General features: G+C 71.2%; 1 protein-coding gene across 2 annotated transcripts; it reads left to right on the top strand.

Moving 5' to 3' along the window:
* Positions 1 to 59: 59 nt before the first annotated feature.
* On the top strand, positions 60 to 15,353 carry B4GALNT1 (beta-1,4-N-acetyl-galactosaminyltransferase 1). 2 transcript variants are annotated; one of them, XM_036399983.2, is made up of 12 exons: positions 60 to 791; positions 1,231 to 1,295; positions 2,856 to 3,059; positions 3,813 to 3,995; positions 4,484 to 4,590; positions 5,214 to 5,251; positions 5,480 to 5,660; positions 7,036 to 7,167; positions 8,582 to 8,769; positions 10,041 to 10,181; positions 11,332 to 11,569; positions 13,317 to 15,353. In XM_036399983.2, exons 3-12 carry the CDS (start codon positions 2,857 to 2,859, stop codon positions 13,529 to 13,531), a joined length of 1,626 nt encoding a protein of 541 aa, XP_036255876.1. In that variant the 5' UTR covers positions 60 to 791; positions 1,231 to 1,295; position 2,856; the 3' UTR covers positions 13,532 to 15,353. The 2 variants fall into 2 exon arrangements, with proteins under 2 accessions (XP_036255876.1, XP_036255875.1); XM_036399982.2 differs by having other exon boundaries at positions 2,852 to 3,059.
* Positions 15,354 to 15,471: the final 118 nt, after the last annotated feature.

Below are 15,471 nucleotides of genomic sequence, written 5' to 3'. Positions count from 1 at the left end.
CGGGGGAGATCATGTGATTACAGGAACCGGGAGGGGGCTCGGCGGGGAGGGACGGGCGGGGACCTCGAGAGAGCGGGGTCGGCCCCGGCGCCATTCCCCGGCCCTGGAGCCCCCTCTGTTGAGCCGGCGTCCTCCTGACCCCGCCCAAACCGCTCCGAGCCCCCGGGACCCCTGAGACCCCCGGGACCCCTCAGCCCCCCCCGGGACGCCTGAGCCCCCCCAGGCCCCTGAGCCCCCCAGGCCCCTGAGCCCCCCGGGACCCCTGAGTCCCCCCCGGGGCCCCTGAGCCCCCCAGGCCCCTGAGCCCCCTCAGGACCCCTCAGCTCCCCCGGGACCCCTGAGACCCCTGAGCCCCCGGGACTCCTCAGCTCCAAGGACCCCTGAGCCCTCGGGACCCCTCCTCGCTCCCTCACCCCCCTGGCAGCCCCCCGAGTCTGCCCACCCCCCCCAGCTCCGAGCCCCCGCCCCCTCCCGGTGCCGGCAGAGCCCGGGCCGGGCCCCCCCGCGCCCCCCGGTCAATGGGGCCGTTGTGCGCCCCGCGCGTGGGCACAAAGCGCTGCCTGAGGCCGCCGCACCGGGGGGGCTGATCCAGGCCCGACCCCCCCCCCCCCGCCCCTCCCCCCCCTCCGCCGCCTCTCCCCCCCCCCCCCCCCCCCGCACCCTCGCCCCGCCCCTCCCGGGGCTGCGGCGGTGCCGTTCCACACCGGGGCCGCCGGGGGCGCCCTCGCCGCCCGCTCCGGTGCCGGTGCCGCTTGCGGCCGCGGAGCGCCGGGATCCGCCAGCGGAGCCAGGTAGGGCCGGGGCCGCTCCTGTCGCGACGTGTCGCGATGGGGGATGGATGGCACCTGCCGCTGCCCCGCGGCTGCGACATCGCCGCCTCTGGCCCCAGACACCCCCAAACCCCGCATCCCGCGACACCGCCTGCATCCCGCGGGCCCCCCCGGCATCCCCGCATCCCCGGGCCCCGCTGCCCGAACAGTCCCAGCCCCCCGAGCCCCGCATTCCCCGAATCCCCCCGGTATCCCCAGGCCCCTCCCTGCCCCCCCCCCCCGGCCCCCCGGTACCCCCAGCCCCTCCCACGTCACGTCTGCCCCGGGCCCTGCCTTGGCCGAGCCCTCGGGGGGAGCCCCGGGAGGGGCGGGGGCGGCCCCCGTGCGGCCACACCCCGGGGGGGTGGGGGGGATCCCGGGGTGCGGCCCCCCCGCCCCGACACTGTCCCCTTGTCCCCAGGCCGGTGCTGCGGGGGCAGAGCCATGAGGGAGGGCTGAGCCCCCCGGAGCTGCGCCCACCCCCAGGTGAGGGCACGGGGGGTACTGGGAGCACTGGGAGCACTGGGAGAACTGGGGGGACTGGGAGGTGTTGGAAGCACTGGGGGTGCTGGGCGGTAGTGGGAGAACTGGAAGATATTGGGAGAATTTGGGGCACTGGGAGAATTGGGGGCACTGGTTTGCACTGGGAGAATTGGGGGCACTGGGAGAATTGGGGGCACTGGGAAAATTGGGGGCACTGGGAGCACTGGGAGCACTGGGGAGGGATGGAGGGATCCAAGCACAGCAGAAAGGGGGAACTGGGGGGGTACTGGGATGAACTGGGATGAACTGGGATGAACTGGGACATGGGAGTGCTGGAGGCAGAGCAGGGACTGAGGGACGGTGCACGGCACTGGCGGCACTGGTTTGTACTGGGAGTCCCTGGGGAGTTCTGTGGGCACTGGTTTGTACTGGGAGGTGTCGTGGACACTGGTTTGTACTGGGAGTTACCGGGAGTCCCTGGGATGTGCTGCGGGCACTGGTTTGTACTGGGAGGTGCTGTGGGCACTGGTTTGTACTGGGAGATGCTGTGGGCACTGGTTTGTACTGGGAGGTGCTGTGGGCACTGGTTTGTACTGGGAGATGCTGTGGGCACTGGTTTGTACTGGGGATGCTGGGTGGCAGCAGGAGGCACTGGGGGCACTGGGAGGAGCTGGGTTGTACTGGGGGCACTGGGAGTGTCTGGGTTGTACTGGGGGCACTGGGGGGCACTGGGAGTGTCTGGGTTGTACTGGGGGGTACTGGGGGCACTGGGAGGGGCTGGGTTGTACTGGGGACACTGGTGACACTGCTGTCACTGCTGTCACTGGGAGGCTCAGGGCATCACTGGCAGGAGCTGGGAGGGGCTGGGTTGCCCAGGTGACACTGGGGACACTGGGGGACACTGGGAGGGGCTGGGTTGCCCTGGTGACACTGGGGACGCTGAGAGGAGCTGGCTTGCCCTGGGGGCACTGGTGACACTGGGGGGCACTGGGAGGGGCTGGGTTGTACTGGGGGCACTGGGGGGCACTGGGAGGGGCTGGGAGGGGCTGGGTTGCCCTGGTGACACTGGGGACACTGAGAGGGGCTGAGTTGTACTGGGGGCACTGGGGGGGCACTGGGAGGGGCTAAGTTGTACTGGGGGCACTGGGGGACACTGGGGGCGCTGGTGACACTGGGAGGGGTTGGGCTGCCCTGGGGGGCACTGGGAGGGCCTGGGTAGTACTGGGGACACTGGGAGGGGCTGGGTCGCCCCAGGGTCCCTGCAGTGACCCTGTCCCTGTCCCCAGGCAGGATGTGGGGGTCCCCGCAGTGACACTGGGGGCCTTGGGGGTCCCTGCAGTGACACTGGTGGGCACTGGGGGTCCCTGCAGTGACCCTGTCCCTGTCCCCAGGCAGGATGCAAGGGTCCCTGCAGTGACACTGGGGGACACTGGGGGGCACTGGGGGTCCCTGCAGTGACACTGGGGGACACTGGGGGTCCCTGCAGTGACCCTGGGGGGCACTGGGGGTCCCCGCGGTGACACTGGGGGTCCCCGCGGTGACCCCGTCGCTGTCCCCAGGCAGGATGCGGGGGGCGCAGCGGGCTCTGTGCCTGCTGCTGGTGGCCTCGGCCTCGCTGGCCGCGCTCTTCCTGCACCTCTGGGTCCCCAAGGGCCCCCCCAGCGTGGACCTGCGCCGCCCCCCCCCCGAGCGGCTGCCGCCCCCCCTGCCCCCCCCCGGCCGCGCCTACCCCCACGTGCCCTTCCGGGTCAAGGAGGAGGTCATGGAGTAAGGAGGGGGCACCCAGGGGTGGGGGGCACCCAGGGGTGCGGGGCACCGGGGGGTACCCAAGGGCAGGGGGCACTGGGAGGGTGGCACCTGCAGGGTGGGGGTACCCAAGGGTGGGGGGTACCCAAGGATGGGGGCACTCGGGGTTGAGGGCACCCCAGGACGGGGCTGTGGCTCCCATGGGGCGCCCGTGGGTGAGGGCACCCAAAAATGGAGGCACCCCAGGGTGGGGTGTTGGGGGCAGCGGGGGAGGGGCGATGGGCGGTGCCAGGGCAGTGCCAAAGGTGATGCCAGGGTGGGTCAGGGCTGGGGGGGGCGGCAGGGGGGGCTGGAAGGTGGCAGCAGCTGCCAGGGGGGTGACACGTGGGGACAGGGAGGGACGGGAGGGGTCAGGGTGGTGACACGCAGGGACAGGAGGTGCCAGGGCGGTGCCACGTGGGGACAGGCAGGGACAGGAGGTGCCAGCGCGGTGCCAGGGCAGTGCCAGGCAGGGACAGGAGGTGCCAGGGCGGTGCCAGGGCGGTGCCAGGCGGGGACAGGCAGGGACAGGAGGTGCCAGGGCGGTGCCAGGCGGGGACAGGAGGTGCCAGGGCGGTGCCACGTGGGGACAGGCAGTGACAGGAGGTGCCAGGGCGGTGCCAGGGCGGTGCCAGGCAGTGACAGGAGGTGCCAGGGCGGTGCCAGGGCGGTGCCGCTCCCCATGGCGCGGCTGTAGCCTCGCTGCTGTCGGTGACAGCGGCCCTGTCGCGACAGGCTGCTGCCCAGGAACGGCTGCTCGTGCGAGGCGGAGGCGGAGGCGGGGCTGGCGCTGCCGCTGCACCGGCGCCTCTTCGGGCCCGGCCCGGCGGGGCTGGACTTCGCCAGCGCCTTCGCCCCCGGGGAGCGGCCGCGGCAGCTGCGGGAGCGGGAGCGCGAATACCGCAACTACCGGAACCGGTGAGCGCGGAGAGACCCCCGGCAGCGACCCCCGGGAATCAGAGCGGGAGCGACCACGGGGCTCAGAACGGGAGCGACCCCGGGGCTCAGAGCAGGAGGGACCCAGGGGCTCAAAACGGGAGCGACCCCCGGGAGCGACCCCCGGGACTCAGAACGGGAGCGACCCCCGGGGCTCAGAGCGGGAGAGACCCCCGGGGCTCAGAACAGGAGGGATCCCCGGGATTCAGCCCAGGAGCGACCCCCGAGACTCGGAGCGACCCCCGGGATTCAGAGCGGGATCGACTCCCGGGAATCAGCCCGGGAGCGACCCCGGGGTTCAGAGCGCGAGAGACCCCCGGGAGCGACCCCCGGGACTCAGAGCGGGAGCGACCCCCGGGGCACCGCAGGACCCCGCGCCCAGCACGGGGGGGGGAGGCCGGGACCCCCTGGGCGGGTGTGGGACCCCCCGGGAGCCCCGGCTGAAGCCCCGGTGCCCCCCACCCCCGCAGGGTGCAGACCCCCGCGGACCGGCTGCTGATCGTCCCGGCCAACTCCCCGCTGGAGTACCCGGCGCAGGGGGTGGAGGTGCGGCCGCTGCAGACGGTGCTGGTGCCCGGTGAGGGGGCGCGGGGACGGGCACGGGGCTGGGGGGGCACCGGCTCAGGGAGGGGGGCATGGGGAGGGCACAGGATGGGGGAAACAGGATGGGCACCCCACTGGGGGTGTGGGAGCTCCTCCCAGTGCCCCCCAGTAGAACAGCACAGGGTCGGGGGGGGCACGGGGATGGGGGGGATGTCCCTGGGCAGGGGGGACCCCCGGGTGGCTCTGAGGGCGGGGCACGGGGCTGGGGGGGCACCGGGTCAGGGAGGGGGGCATGGGGAGGGCACAGGATGGGGGAAAATGGGGGATGTGGGACCTCCTCCCAGTGCCCCCAGTGCCCCCCAGTAGAACAGCACAGGGTCGGGGGGGGCACGGGGTTGGGGGGCGGCGGGTCAAGGAGGGGGGCACGGGGGGGGCGAGGGGGAGGGCACAGAACGGGGGAAACGGGGGGTGTGGGAGCTCCTCCCAGTGCCCCCCAGTTCCCCCAGTGCCCCCTGGTGTCCCCCAGTAGAACCGCCCAGGGTTGGGGGGGTCTCCCTGGGCAGGGGGGTCCCCCGGGTGGCTCTGGGGGGGGGGGCACGGTCAGGGGGTCCCCGCGGGGGTCTCCGGGCCTCACCCCCGTGTCGCGCCCCCCCTCAGGGCTCAGCCTGCAGGCGCCGCCCAGGAACAGGTACCAGGTGAGGGCGAGGGGGGGCACGGCGAGGGGGCGTGGCTTGACCGGAATAGGCGGGGCCTGCTGGAAATGGGCGGGGCCTGACCGCTCTGTGGGCGTGGCCACTGAGAATGGGGGTGGGCGGGGCCGTGGAGTGACCGCGCCGGGTTTGTCGCACCCCCCCCCACCCGTGCGCCCCCTCCCCGTTTTGGGGGGTCCCTGCCGTGCCCCCCCCGTGACGTGCCGCCCCCAGGTGAACCTGACGGCCTCGCTGGGGACGCTGGCGGTGGCGGCCGAGGTGGAGGGCGTGGCGCTGCGGGGGGAGGGGCAGCCGCACCTGTCCTTGGCCGCCGCCCACCTGGACCACCTGAACCGGCAGCTGCAGTTCGTGACCTACACCAACACCCAGTTCCACCCCGACACCGCCGACATCGGTGCGTACGGGGGGCTCAGCCCGGGGCCCTGGCACCCCCAGAGTCACAGAGCCCCGCGCTCCTGGCACCCCCGGCACCCCCAGACCCCTGGGAATCCCTGGCACCCCCAGAGCCCTGGCACCCCCGGAACCCCCAGAGCCCTGGCACCCCCAGAGCCCTGGCACCCCCGGCACCCCCAGACCCACGCTCTCCTGAGACCCCCAGAGCTTTGGCACCCCCAGCGCCTCCAGCGTCCCCAGAGCCCCGGACCCCCGGCACCCCCAGCCCCTGGGACCCCCAGACCCCCAGAACCCTGGACCCCCGAGCTCCTGGGACCCCCAGCTCCTGGCCCCTCCAGACTCCCAGAGCCCTGGCACCCCCAGATCTCCGTGCTCCTGGCACCCCCAGCACCCCCGGAGCCCCTCGTTCCTGGCCCCCCCAGGACGTGGCTGACCCGTGGGAACTCCAGCACTTCTGGGATCCCCTGGGCCCCCCCGAGCCCCCCTGGCTGCCCTGGATGCCCAGGTCCTCCCGACACCCCCGGACCCCCAATGCCCACAGGGACACTCGGGGTATCCCTGGGACACTCATTGGGATCCCCAGTGCCCTCAGGGACATTTGGGGTACCCCCAATGCCCACAGGGACACTCGGGGTACCCCTGAGACCCACAGGGACATCCCCGGATCCCCAATGCCTTCAGGGACACTTGGGGGATCTCTGGGACACTCGGGGTACCCCCAATACCCACAGGGACATTTAGGGCATCCCCAAAACCCACAGGGACATTCGTGGGACCCCCAATGCCCACAGGGACACTCATTGGGATCCCCAGCGCCCTCAGGGACATTTGGGGTACCCCCAATGCCCACAGGGACACTCGGGGCATCCCCCATGCCCGCAGGGACACTCAGGGTATCTCTGGAGCACTCGGGGTACCCTCAATGCCCACAGGTACACTCGGGGTACCCCCAATACCCACAGGGACACTCGGGGTACCCTCAATGCCCCCGTCGTTCCCGGTGTCTCCCGGTGACCCCGCCTCTGGCAATCCCCGCCTCCCCCCGTGCCCCCCGTGCCCCCCATGCCCCCAATGCTCCCCGTGCCCCTCCGTGCCCCCAGTGCCCCCTCTCCCCCCAGTACCCCCCATTCTCCCGATGCCCCCAATGCCCCCCTCTCCTCCCTATGCCCCCCAGGCCCCAATGCCCCCTGTGCCCCCCTCTCCCCTCCGCCCCCCGTGCCCCCCAATGCTCCCCGTGCCCCCCAATGCCCCCCTCTCCCTCCATGCCCCCCTCGCCTCCCGTGCCCCCCGTAGCCCCGATACCCCCAATGCCCCCGGTGCCCCCGGTGCCCCCGGTGCCCCCGGTGCCCCCTGCCCAGCCCCCGCTCGCCCTGCAGTGCAGTTCTCCACCGACGGTCACTCCGCCGCCTTCGCCATCCGCATCCGGCACCCGCCCACGCCCCGCCTGTACGGCCCGGGCGGCGACGGCGACAGCGACGGGGACGGGGACAGCGACAGCGGGGACGGGGGTGAGCACCGGGCTGCGCCCCGAGACCGGCCTGCCCTGCTCCCAGTGCTCCCAGTGCTCCCAGTGCTCGCGGGGCTCCCTCCCAGTGCTCCCAGTGCTCCCAGTGCTCCCAGTGCTCCCAGTGCTCCCAGTGCTCCCAGTGCTCGCGGGGCTCCCTCCCAGTGCTCCCAGTGCCAGAATCCCAGTGCTCCCAGTGCAGTGCAGGCTCCCAGTGCTCCCAGTGCTCGTGGGGCTCCCTCCCAGTGCCAGTCCCAGTGTTCCCAGTGTCCCCAGTGCTAGAATCCCAGTACTCCCATTGCTCCCAGTGTCCCCAGTGCCCCGATCCCAGTGTTCCCAGTGCCCCCAGTCCCAGTTCTCCCAGTACCCCCAGTGCCAGAGTCCCAGTGCTCCCAGTGCAGTGCAGGCTCCCAGTGCTCCCAGTGCCCCCAGTGCCCTGATCCCAGTGCTCCCACTGCTCCCAGTGCCCCCAGTACCCCCAGTGCCAGAATCCCAGTGCCCCCAGTACCCCCAGTGCCAGAATCCCATTGCTCCCAGCAGTCCCAGCACTCCCCACCCCCCCAGTTCGGGCTCCCAGTGCTCCCAGTTCAGGCTCCCAGCACTCCCAGTCCCCCCAGTTCAGACTCCCAGCATTTCCAGCACTCCCAGTTTGGGCTCCCAGTGCTCCCAGTTCAGCTCCCAGTGCTCCCAGCACTCCCAGTTCAGGTTCCCAGCACTCCCAGCCCCCCCAGTTCAGACTCCCAGTATTCCCAGCACTCCCAGTTTGGGCTCCCAGTGCTCCCAGTTCAGCTCCCAGTGCTCCCAGCACTCCCAGCCTCCCCAATTCAGCTCCCAGAGCTCCCACTGCTCACAGTGCCCCCAGTTCAGCTCCCAGCACTCCCAGTTCAGGTTCTCAGCACTCCCAGTCCCCCCCAGTTCAGCTCCCAGTGCCCCCAGTGCTCCCAGAGCTCTCAATTCAGCTCCCAGTCCCCCCCCAGTTCGGACTCCCAGCATTCCCAGCACTCCCAGTTCAGCTCCCAGTGCTCCCAGCACTCCCAGTTCAGGTTCTCAGCACTCCCAGCATTCCCAGTTCAGCTCCCAGTCCCCCCAGTTCAGACTCCCAGCATTTCCAGCACTCCCAGTTTGGGCTCCCAGCACTCCCAGTCCCCCCAGTTCAGTTCCCAGCTCCCCCCAGTTCAGACTCTCAGCATTTCCAGCACTCCCAGCCCCCCCAGTTCAGCTCCCAGTGCTCCCAGTTCAGGCTCCCAGTGCTCCCAGTTCAGTTCCCAGCTCCCCCCCAGTTCAGATTCCCAGCATTTCCAGCACTCCCAGTCCTCCCAGTTCAGCTCCCAGTGCTCCCAGTGCTCCCAGTTCGGGCTCCCAGTGCTCCCAGTGCTCCCAGTTTGGGCTCCCAGTGCTCCCAGCCCATCTGCCCCCAGGGTACAACATCTCGGCGCTGGTGACCGTGGCCACCAAGACGTTCCTGCGCTATGACAAACTGCGGGGCCTCATCGCCAGCATCCGCCGCTTCTACCCCTCGGTCACCATCGTGGTGGCCGATGACAGCCAGAGACCCGAGCCCCTGGCAGGGCCACACCTGGAGCACTACCTCATGCCCTTCGGCAAGGTGGCACCTCGGGGACAGGGCAGGGGACACAGGATGGGCAGGGACACAGACAGGGGACACGGGATGGGCAGGGACACAGAACAGGGGACACGGGATGGGCAGGGACACAGAACAGGGGACACGGGAGGGTGGCAGGGACACAGACAGGGGACACGGGAAGGTGGCAGAGACACAGACAGGGGACATGGGAGGGTGGCAGAGACACAGACAGGGGACACAGGAGGGCGGCAGGGACACAGAACAGGGGACACGGGATGGGCAGAGACACCCACAGGGGATACGGGATGGGCAGGGACACAGGGGACACGGGAGGGTGGCAGGGACACAGAACAGGGGACACGGGATGGGCAGAGACACCCACAGGGGACACGGGATGGGCAGGGACACCTGCAGGGGACATGGGAGGGTGGCAGGGACACAGACAGGGGACAGAGGATGGGTGGCAGGGACACCCGCAGGGGACACGGGATGGGCAGGGACACAGACAGGGGACATGGAATGGGCAGGGACACAGACAGGGGACATTCGATGGACAGGGACACCCACAGGGGACCCGGGAGGGTGGCAGGGCTGGGGTCCCCGGGGATGGGGGTCACGGGGGGACCCTGGAGAAGGGGGACATGAGGGGATCCCAGGAAAGGACACACGGGGTCTGTCAGAGCTGTGGGGTCCTGGAGAAGGGGACACGAGTCCTGGAAGAGCCAGTGGTCCCCGGGGTTGGGGACATGGGGGGATCCCAGGGAAGGGGGACACAGGGATCTGTCAGGGCTGTGGGGTCCCAGGATGGGACACATGGGGTCTGTCAGGGCTCTGGGATCTCAGCCATGGGGCACACGGGGTCTGTCAGGGCTGTGGTACCCAGAGTGGGCACACGGGGTCTGTCAGGGCTGTGGTACCCAGGGATGGGCACACGGGGTCTGTCAGAGCTGTGGTACCCAGGGATGGGCACACGGGGTCTGTCAGGGCTGTGGGATCTCAGCCATGGGGCACACGGGGTCTGTCAGGGCTGTGGGGTCCCAGGATGGGCACACGGGGTCTGTCAGGGCTGGGGGATCCTGGGATGGGCACACGGGGTCTGTCAGGGCTGTGGTAGCCAGGGATGGGCACACGGGGTCTGTCAGGGCTGTGGTACCCAGGGATGGGCACACGGGGTCTGTCAGGGCTGTGGTAGCCAGGGATGGGCACACGGGGTCTGTCAGGGCTCAGGGTGGCACCGCGGGCACTGCGGGTGCGGGGCCGTGCCCGAGGCTCCGCGCTGCCCCCCCTGGCAGGGCTGGTTCGCCGGGAGGAACCTGGCGGTGTCGCAGGTGACCACCAAGTACGTGCTGTGGGTGGACGATGATTTCATCTTCACGGCCCGCACGCGGCTGGAGAAGCTGGTGGATGTGCTGGAGAGAACCAGCCTGGACCTGGTGCGGGCACGGCGGGCACCGGGGCACAGAGGGGCACGGGGGGTGGAGGGTACAGGGGGCATGGGGGGCTACAGGGGGGGCTGCAAGGGGCATGGGGACATGGGGGCTACAGGGGATACAGGGGGCACCAGGGGTGAGGGGCACCGGGGGGGCTCCAGGGGTAACGGGGGGCATGGGGGGCTTCAGGGGCATGGGGGGCACGGGGGGGCACGGGGGGTGGGTACAGGGGGTACCGGGGGCTGCAGGGGGCACCGGGGGGCACGGGGAGCAGGGGGTATGGGGGGCTGCATGGGGGGCATAGGGGGTGGAGGGTACAGGGGGCTGCAGGGGCACCGAGGGGCACGGGGGGCATAGGGGGTGGAGGGTACAGGGGGCACTAAGGGGCACGGGGGGCATAGGGGGTACAGGGGGTACCGGGGGCTGCAGGGGCACCGAGGGCAGGGGGCACGGGGGGCTCCACGGGCTACCGGCGGGCCTGCAGGGGGCACGGAGGAAGGGGGTGCCACAGGCAGGGCCCTGTGGTTCCTGTGCCCAGTGGGGGAGTCCCAATGCCCAGGTGGGGGCTCGGGGGGGTCCCGGTGCCCAGGTGCTGGCACAGCCCCATCCCATCCCATCCCATCCCATCCCATCCCATCCCATCCCATCCCATCCCATCGGTGGGCAATGCCAGGCGCTCCCGGGGGTCCCTGGGGTCCCTGGGGTCCCGGGCGCTCCTGGGCGGTCCCGGGGGTCTCTGGGGGGTCCCGGGCGGTCCCAGGGGTCCCTGGGGTGTCCCGGGTGTCCCCCCAGGTATCTCTGGGGGGTCCCTGTCGGTCCCGGGCGTCCCTGGGGGTCCCGGGCACTCTCGTGGGTCCTGGGCTGTCCCGGGCGATCCAGGCGGTCCCAGCCGATCCCGGCGGTCCCGGGCAATCCCGGCCGATTCCGGGCGGTCCCCGGTGCTCCCGTGGATCCCGACCTGTCCCCGGTCGATCCCGATAGCCCCTGGCGGTCCCGGGCTGTCCCGGGCTATCCCAGTGCTCCCGGTGGTCCCGGCCGCTCCCGGTGGTTCCGTGTGTCCCGGGCAGTCCCGGCCGCTCCCGGTGCTCCTGTGGGTCCCGGGCAGTCCCGGCGGTCCCGGTGCCCCCTCCCCACGGCGGCGCTGTGCCCGCAGGTGGGCGGCGCGGTGCGGGAGATCACCGGTTACACCACCACGTACCGGCAGCGGCTGAGCGTGCGCGGGGGCGGCGCGGGCGGGGATTGCCTGCGGACCCGGCCCGGCTTCCACCACCGCCTCGCCGGATTCCCCGCCTGCGTGGTCACCGACGGCGTCGTCAACTTCTTCCTGGCCCGCACCGACAAAGTGCGCCAGGTGGGCTTCGACCCCCGCCTGCGCCGCGTGGCGCATCTCGGTGAGCGCCGGGGAAACGGGAACGGGGCTGGGGGTGCCCGAGGGGGCTGGGGGCGCCTGAGGGGGCTGGGAGTGCCTGAGGGGGCTGCGGGCGCCTGAGGGGGCTGGGAGTGCCTGAGGGGGCTGGGGGGCTTGAGGGGTTTGGGGGGTCTGGGGGGAGCTGGAAGTGCCTGAGGGGTTTGGGGGGTCTGGGCGGTGTGGGGGGTCTGGGGGGCCTGAGGGGTTTGGGGGTGCCTGAGGGGGCTGGGGGCGCCTGAGGGGTTCGGGGGGTCTGGGGGGGCTGGGGGCGCCTGAGGGGGCTGAGGGGGCCTGAGGGGGCTGGGGGTGCCTGAGGGGTTTGGGGGGTCTGGGGGGTTTTGGGGGGTCTGGGGGTCGGTCTAAGGGGGTCCCAGGAGGTGCTTGAGGGGTTTTGGGTGCCTGAAGGGTTTGGGGGGTCTGGGGGGTCTGGGGATGCCTGAGGGTTTTGGGGGATCTGGGGGAGCTGGGGGTGCCTGAGGGGGCTGGTGGTGCCTGAGGGGTTTGGGGGTGCCTGAGGGGTTTGGGGATGTCCGAGGGGGCTGGGTGTGCCTGAGGGTTTTGGGGGATCTGAGGGGGCTGGTGGTGCATGAGGGGTTTGGGGGGTCAGTCTAAGGGGGTCCCAGAGGGTGCCTGAGGGGGCTGGGGGTGCCTGAGGGGTTGGGGGGTCTGGGGGGTTTGGGGGCCCTGGGGGTGTCCAAGGGGGCTGGGGGTGCCCGAGGGGTTTGGGTGATCTGGGAGTCTGGGCGTGCCTGAGGGGTTTGGGGGGTCTGGGGGGTTTGGGGGGCCTGGGGGTGCCCGAGGGGTTTGGGGGTGCCTGAGGGGGCTGGGGGTGCCCGAGGGGTTTGGGTGATCTGGGAGTCTGGGCGTGCCTGAGGGGTTTGGGGGGTCTGGGGGTCAGTCTAAGGGGGTCCCAGGGGGTGCCTGAGGGGGCTGGGTGTGCCTGAGGGGTTTGGGGGTGTGGGGGTGTCTGAGGGATCTGGGGGGTCTGGGGGTCAGTCTAAGGGGGTCCCAGGGGGTGCTTGAGGGGTTTGGGGTGCCTGAAGGGTTTGGGGGGTCTGGGGGTGCCTGAGGGGTTTGGGGGGGCTGGGAGAGCCTGAGGGGTCTGGGAGTCCCAGAGGGGTCTGGGGGGTCTGGGGATCAGTCTAAGGAGGTCCCGAGGGGTCTGGGGAGTCCTGGAGGAGGAGGGTCCTGGGGGTTTTGGGGGTCCCAAGGGGTCTGGGGGCTCAGTCTGAGGGGTGCCAGAGATAAGGGGGGTGCTGGGGTCCCCCATAATTCAAAGGATCAGAGATGAGGGAGGATCCTGGGGTAGCCCACAATTCAGGGGGTCAGAGATAAGGTCATAAACCCCCACAATTTGGGGGGTCAGAGATAAGGGGGGTGCTGGGGTCCCCCACAATGGGATCAGGGATTAGGAGGGTGCTGGGGTCCCCCAGAAGGGGGTCAGGGATTAGGAGGGTGCTGGGGTCCCCCAGAAGGGGGTCAGGGATAAAGGGGGTGCTGGGGTCCCTCACAATGGGATCAGGGATTAGGGGGGTGCTGGGGTCCCCCACAATGGGATCAGGGATTAGGGGGGTGCTGGGGTCCCCCTGAAGGGGATCAGGGGGTCAGAGCTAAGGGGGACACTGGGATCCCCCACCCCCATGGCCCCACGGGATCAGGGTCAGGCCCAGGCACCCCAGGCCACCTCTGAGCCCATTTTTGGGGGTACCCCCTGCACCCCCCTCCCCCAGAATTCTTCATCGACGGCCTGGGGGTGCTGCACGTGGGCTCGTGCGAGGACGTGGTCGTGGACCACGCGTCCAAGCTGGCGCTGCCGTGGCGGCGCTCGGAGGGGGAGCGCCAGTACAACCGCTACCGGTACCCGGCCGCCCGCGACGACAGCGTGCGCCTCAAGCAGCGCCTCTTCTTCTACAAGAACCGCTTCAAGTGCATGGCCGGCGACTAACGGGGACACCGGGACACCGGGAGGGGACACCGGGACACCGGCGACACCAGGGACACCGGGCGGGGACACCGGGACACCGGGCGGGGACACCGGCGACACCGGGAACTCTGGGCGGGGACACCGGGGCTACCCCGGGCCGGGCCAGCAGGCACGGACACCCCGGGGACACCGGGCATGGTCACCAGGCAGGGACACCGGAGACACCACGGTCACCGGGTGGGGTCACCCTGGAGCCACCGAGCGGGAACACCTCGGGGACACCGGAGCCACCACGGTCACCGGGCAGGGTCACCCTGGAGCCACTGAGCGGGGACACTGGGCATGGTCGCCAGCAGGGACATCGGAGCTACTGGGGCCACCAGGCGGGGTCACCCTGGAGCCATCGAGTGGGGACATCTCGGGGACACCGGGCATGGTCACCAGGCAGGGACACAGGAGCCATCGGGGCCACCGGGTGGCGTCACCCCAGGGACACCGAGCGGGGACACCCCAGGACACCCCGGAGCCACCAGGCTAGGCCAGCAGGCAGGGACACCAGGCAGAGCCACTGGGGACACCATGCCGGGACACCCCGGGGCCACCGGGCGTGGTCACCAGGCGGGGACACCGGAAGCCATCAGGGCCACCGAGTGGAGTCACCCCGGGGCCACCGGGCATGGTCACCAGTCCTGGCCAGCCCTGGGCACCGCGGGGCCACCAGCGCTGCCACCCCTGGCAGTGGTGACCATGCCTGGTGACACCGGGCCACCACCCCCAGACGGGACACGCCAAGGACATCGCTGAGCCCTGGCCACTGCTGGCCAGCCCTGGGTGCCACCGGGCTGCTGGCGCTGCGGTGGTGCCACCCCCGGGGGGTGACACAGAGGTGGCACCGGGTCACCACCCACAGGGAGGTCACAGGACGTGCCAAGGACATTGCTCAGCCCCGGGCTGCTGATCCCCCCGGCCACATCAAGGGTCACTGCTGATGGCCACCCCTGCGGTGTCCCCAGAGCCACCCCCAGGGCCACCAAGCCCTATGGGCCACCCCTGCAGTGTCCCCAGAGCCACAACCAGGGGCCACTGGCCACATCTGGGTCACCCCCAGGGCCACCAGCCCTAACGGGCCACCTCCTGTGGGCCACCCTGTGATGTCCCCAGAGCCACAACTGTGGCTACTCCATGGGCCACCCCCAGGGCCACCATTCCAGGGCACCAACCCCGGGGCACCCCTGGGGTGGCTCTGCCCCGTTTGGGCCACCCCCACCCCCGGGGTGCCCACAGGGCCCCTGGGTGACACAGGGGTGGCAGCTCCAGGGCCACTGCCACCATGGGCCACCTCAAGTGTCACCCCCTCCATGGGCCACCATCTGTGGGACACCCCCAGGACCTCCCCCCACCCTGTGGCCACGCCCGGGGTCATCCCCAGGGTCACCCCCAAAGTCACCCCCAAGGCCACCCCCGGGGTCACCCCCAGGGCCACCACTGAGTGCCACCCCCCAGGGCCACCCCCAGGGCCACTGCCATGGGCCACCACCCAGTGCCACCAGACCGGGTCCCCATTGTCCCCCCGCCCCCCCGCGGTGTTTTTAGCTCTTTTGTACTTTGGGGGGGGGGGGGGTGGTGGTGGCGGGGTCGCACCAGGTCCCCTCCCCCCCCCCCCGTTGTCCCCACTCCGTTTTCTACCGCCCGCCCCTCCCCCCGCTGCCGCCAGGATTTTTGTGCCAAGTCTCGGCCCCTCCCCCCACCCCTCGGGACCCCCCCGGGGTGGGTGGGGGAGGGGCTGGGGGAGGGGCTGCCCCCCCCCCCGCCCTTTTCTACCCAATGGATGGTGAGATTTTAACCAGCCCGAAATCGGCCTCGTGCTTCTGGAACGGGGGGAGGGGGTTGGGGGTGGGAGGGGCTTTGAGGATAGGAGGAGCTATGGAGGTGGGAGGAGCTTTGGGTTAGGAGGGGCTTGA

This window comes from Molothrus ater, chromosome 30 (assembly GCF_012460135.2).
Source record: "Molothrus ater isolate BHLD 08-10-18 breed brown headed cowbird chromosome 30, BPBGC_Mater_1.1, whole genome shotgun sequence".
NCBI lineage: Eukaryota > Metazoa > Chordata > Aves > Passeriformes > Icteridae > Molothrus > Molothrus ater.
The sequence above is the reverse complement of the archived record's forward strand: the minus strand, read 5'-3'. Positions and strand labels throughout refer to the sequence as shown.

Excerpts from the sequence above, each read along its gene's own strand:
- B4GALNT1 (XM_036399983.2), top strand. The coding sequence starts at position 2,857 with ATGCGGGGGGCGCAGCGGGCTCTGTGCCTGCTGCTGGTGGCCTCGGCC. Across the intron at positions 3,060-3,812 it reads GTCAAGGAGGAGGTCATGGA|GCTGCTGCCCAGGAACGGCT; the intron begins GTAAGGAGGGGG and ends CTGTCGCGACAG. Across the intron at positions 4,591-5,213 it reads GCAGACGGTGCTGGTGCCCG|GGCTCAGCCTGCAGGCGCCG; the intron begins GTGAGGGGGCGC and ends GCCCCCCCTCAG.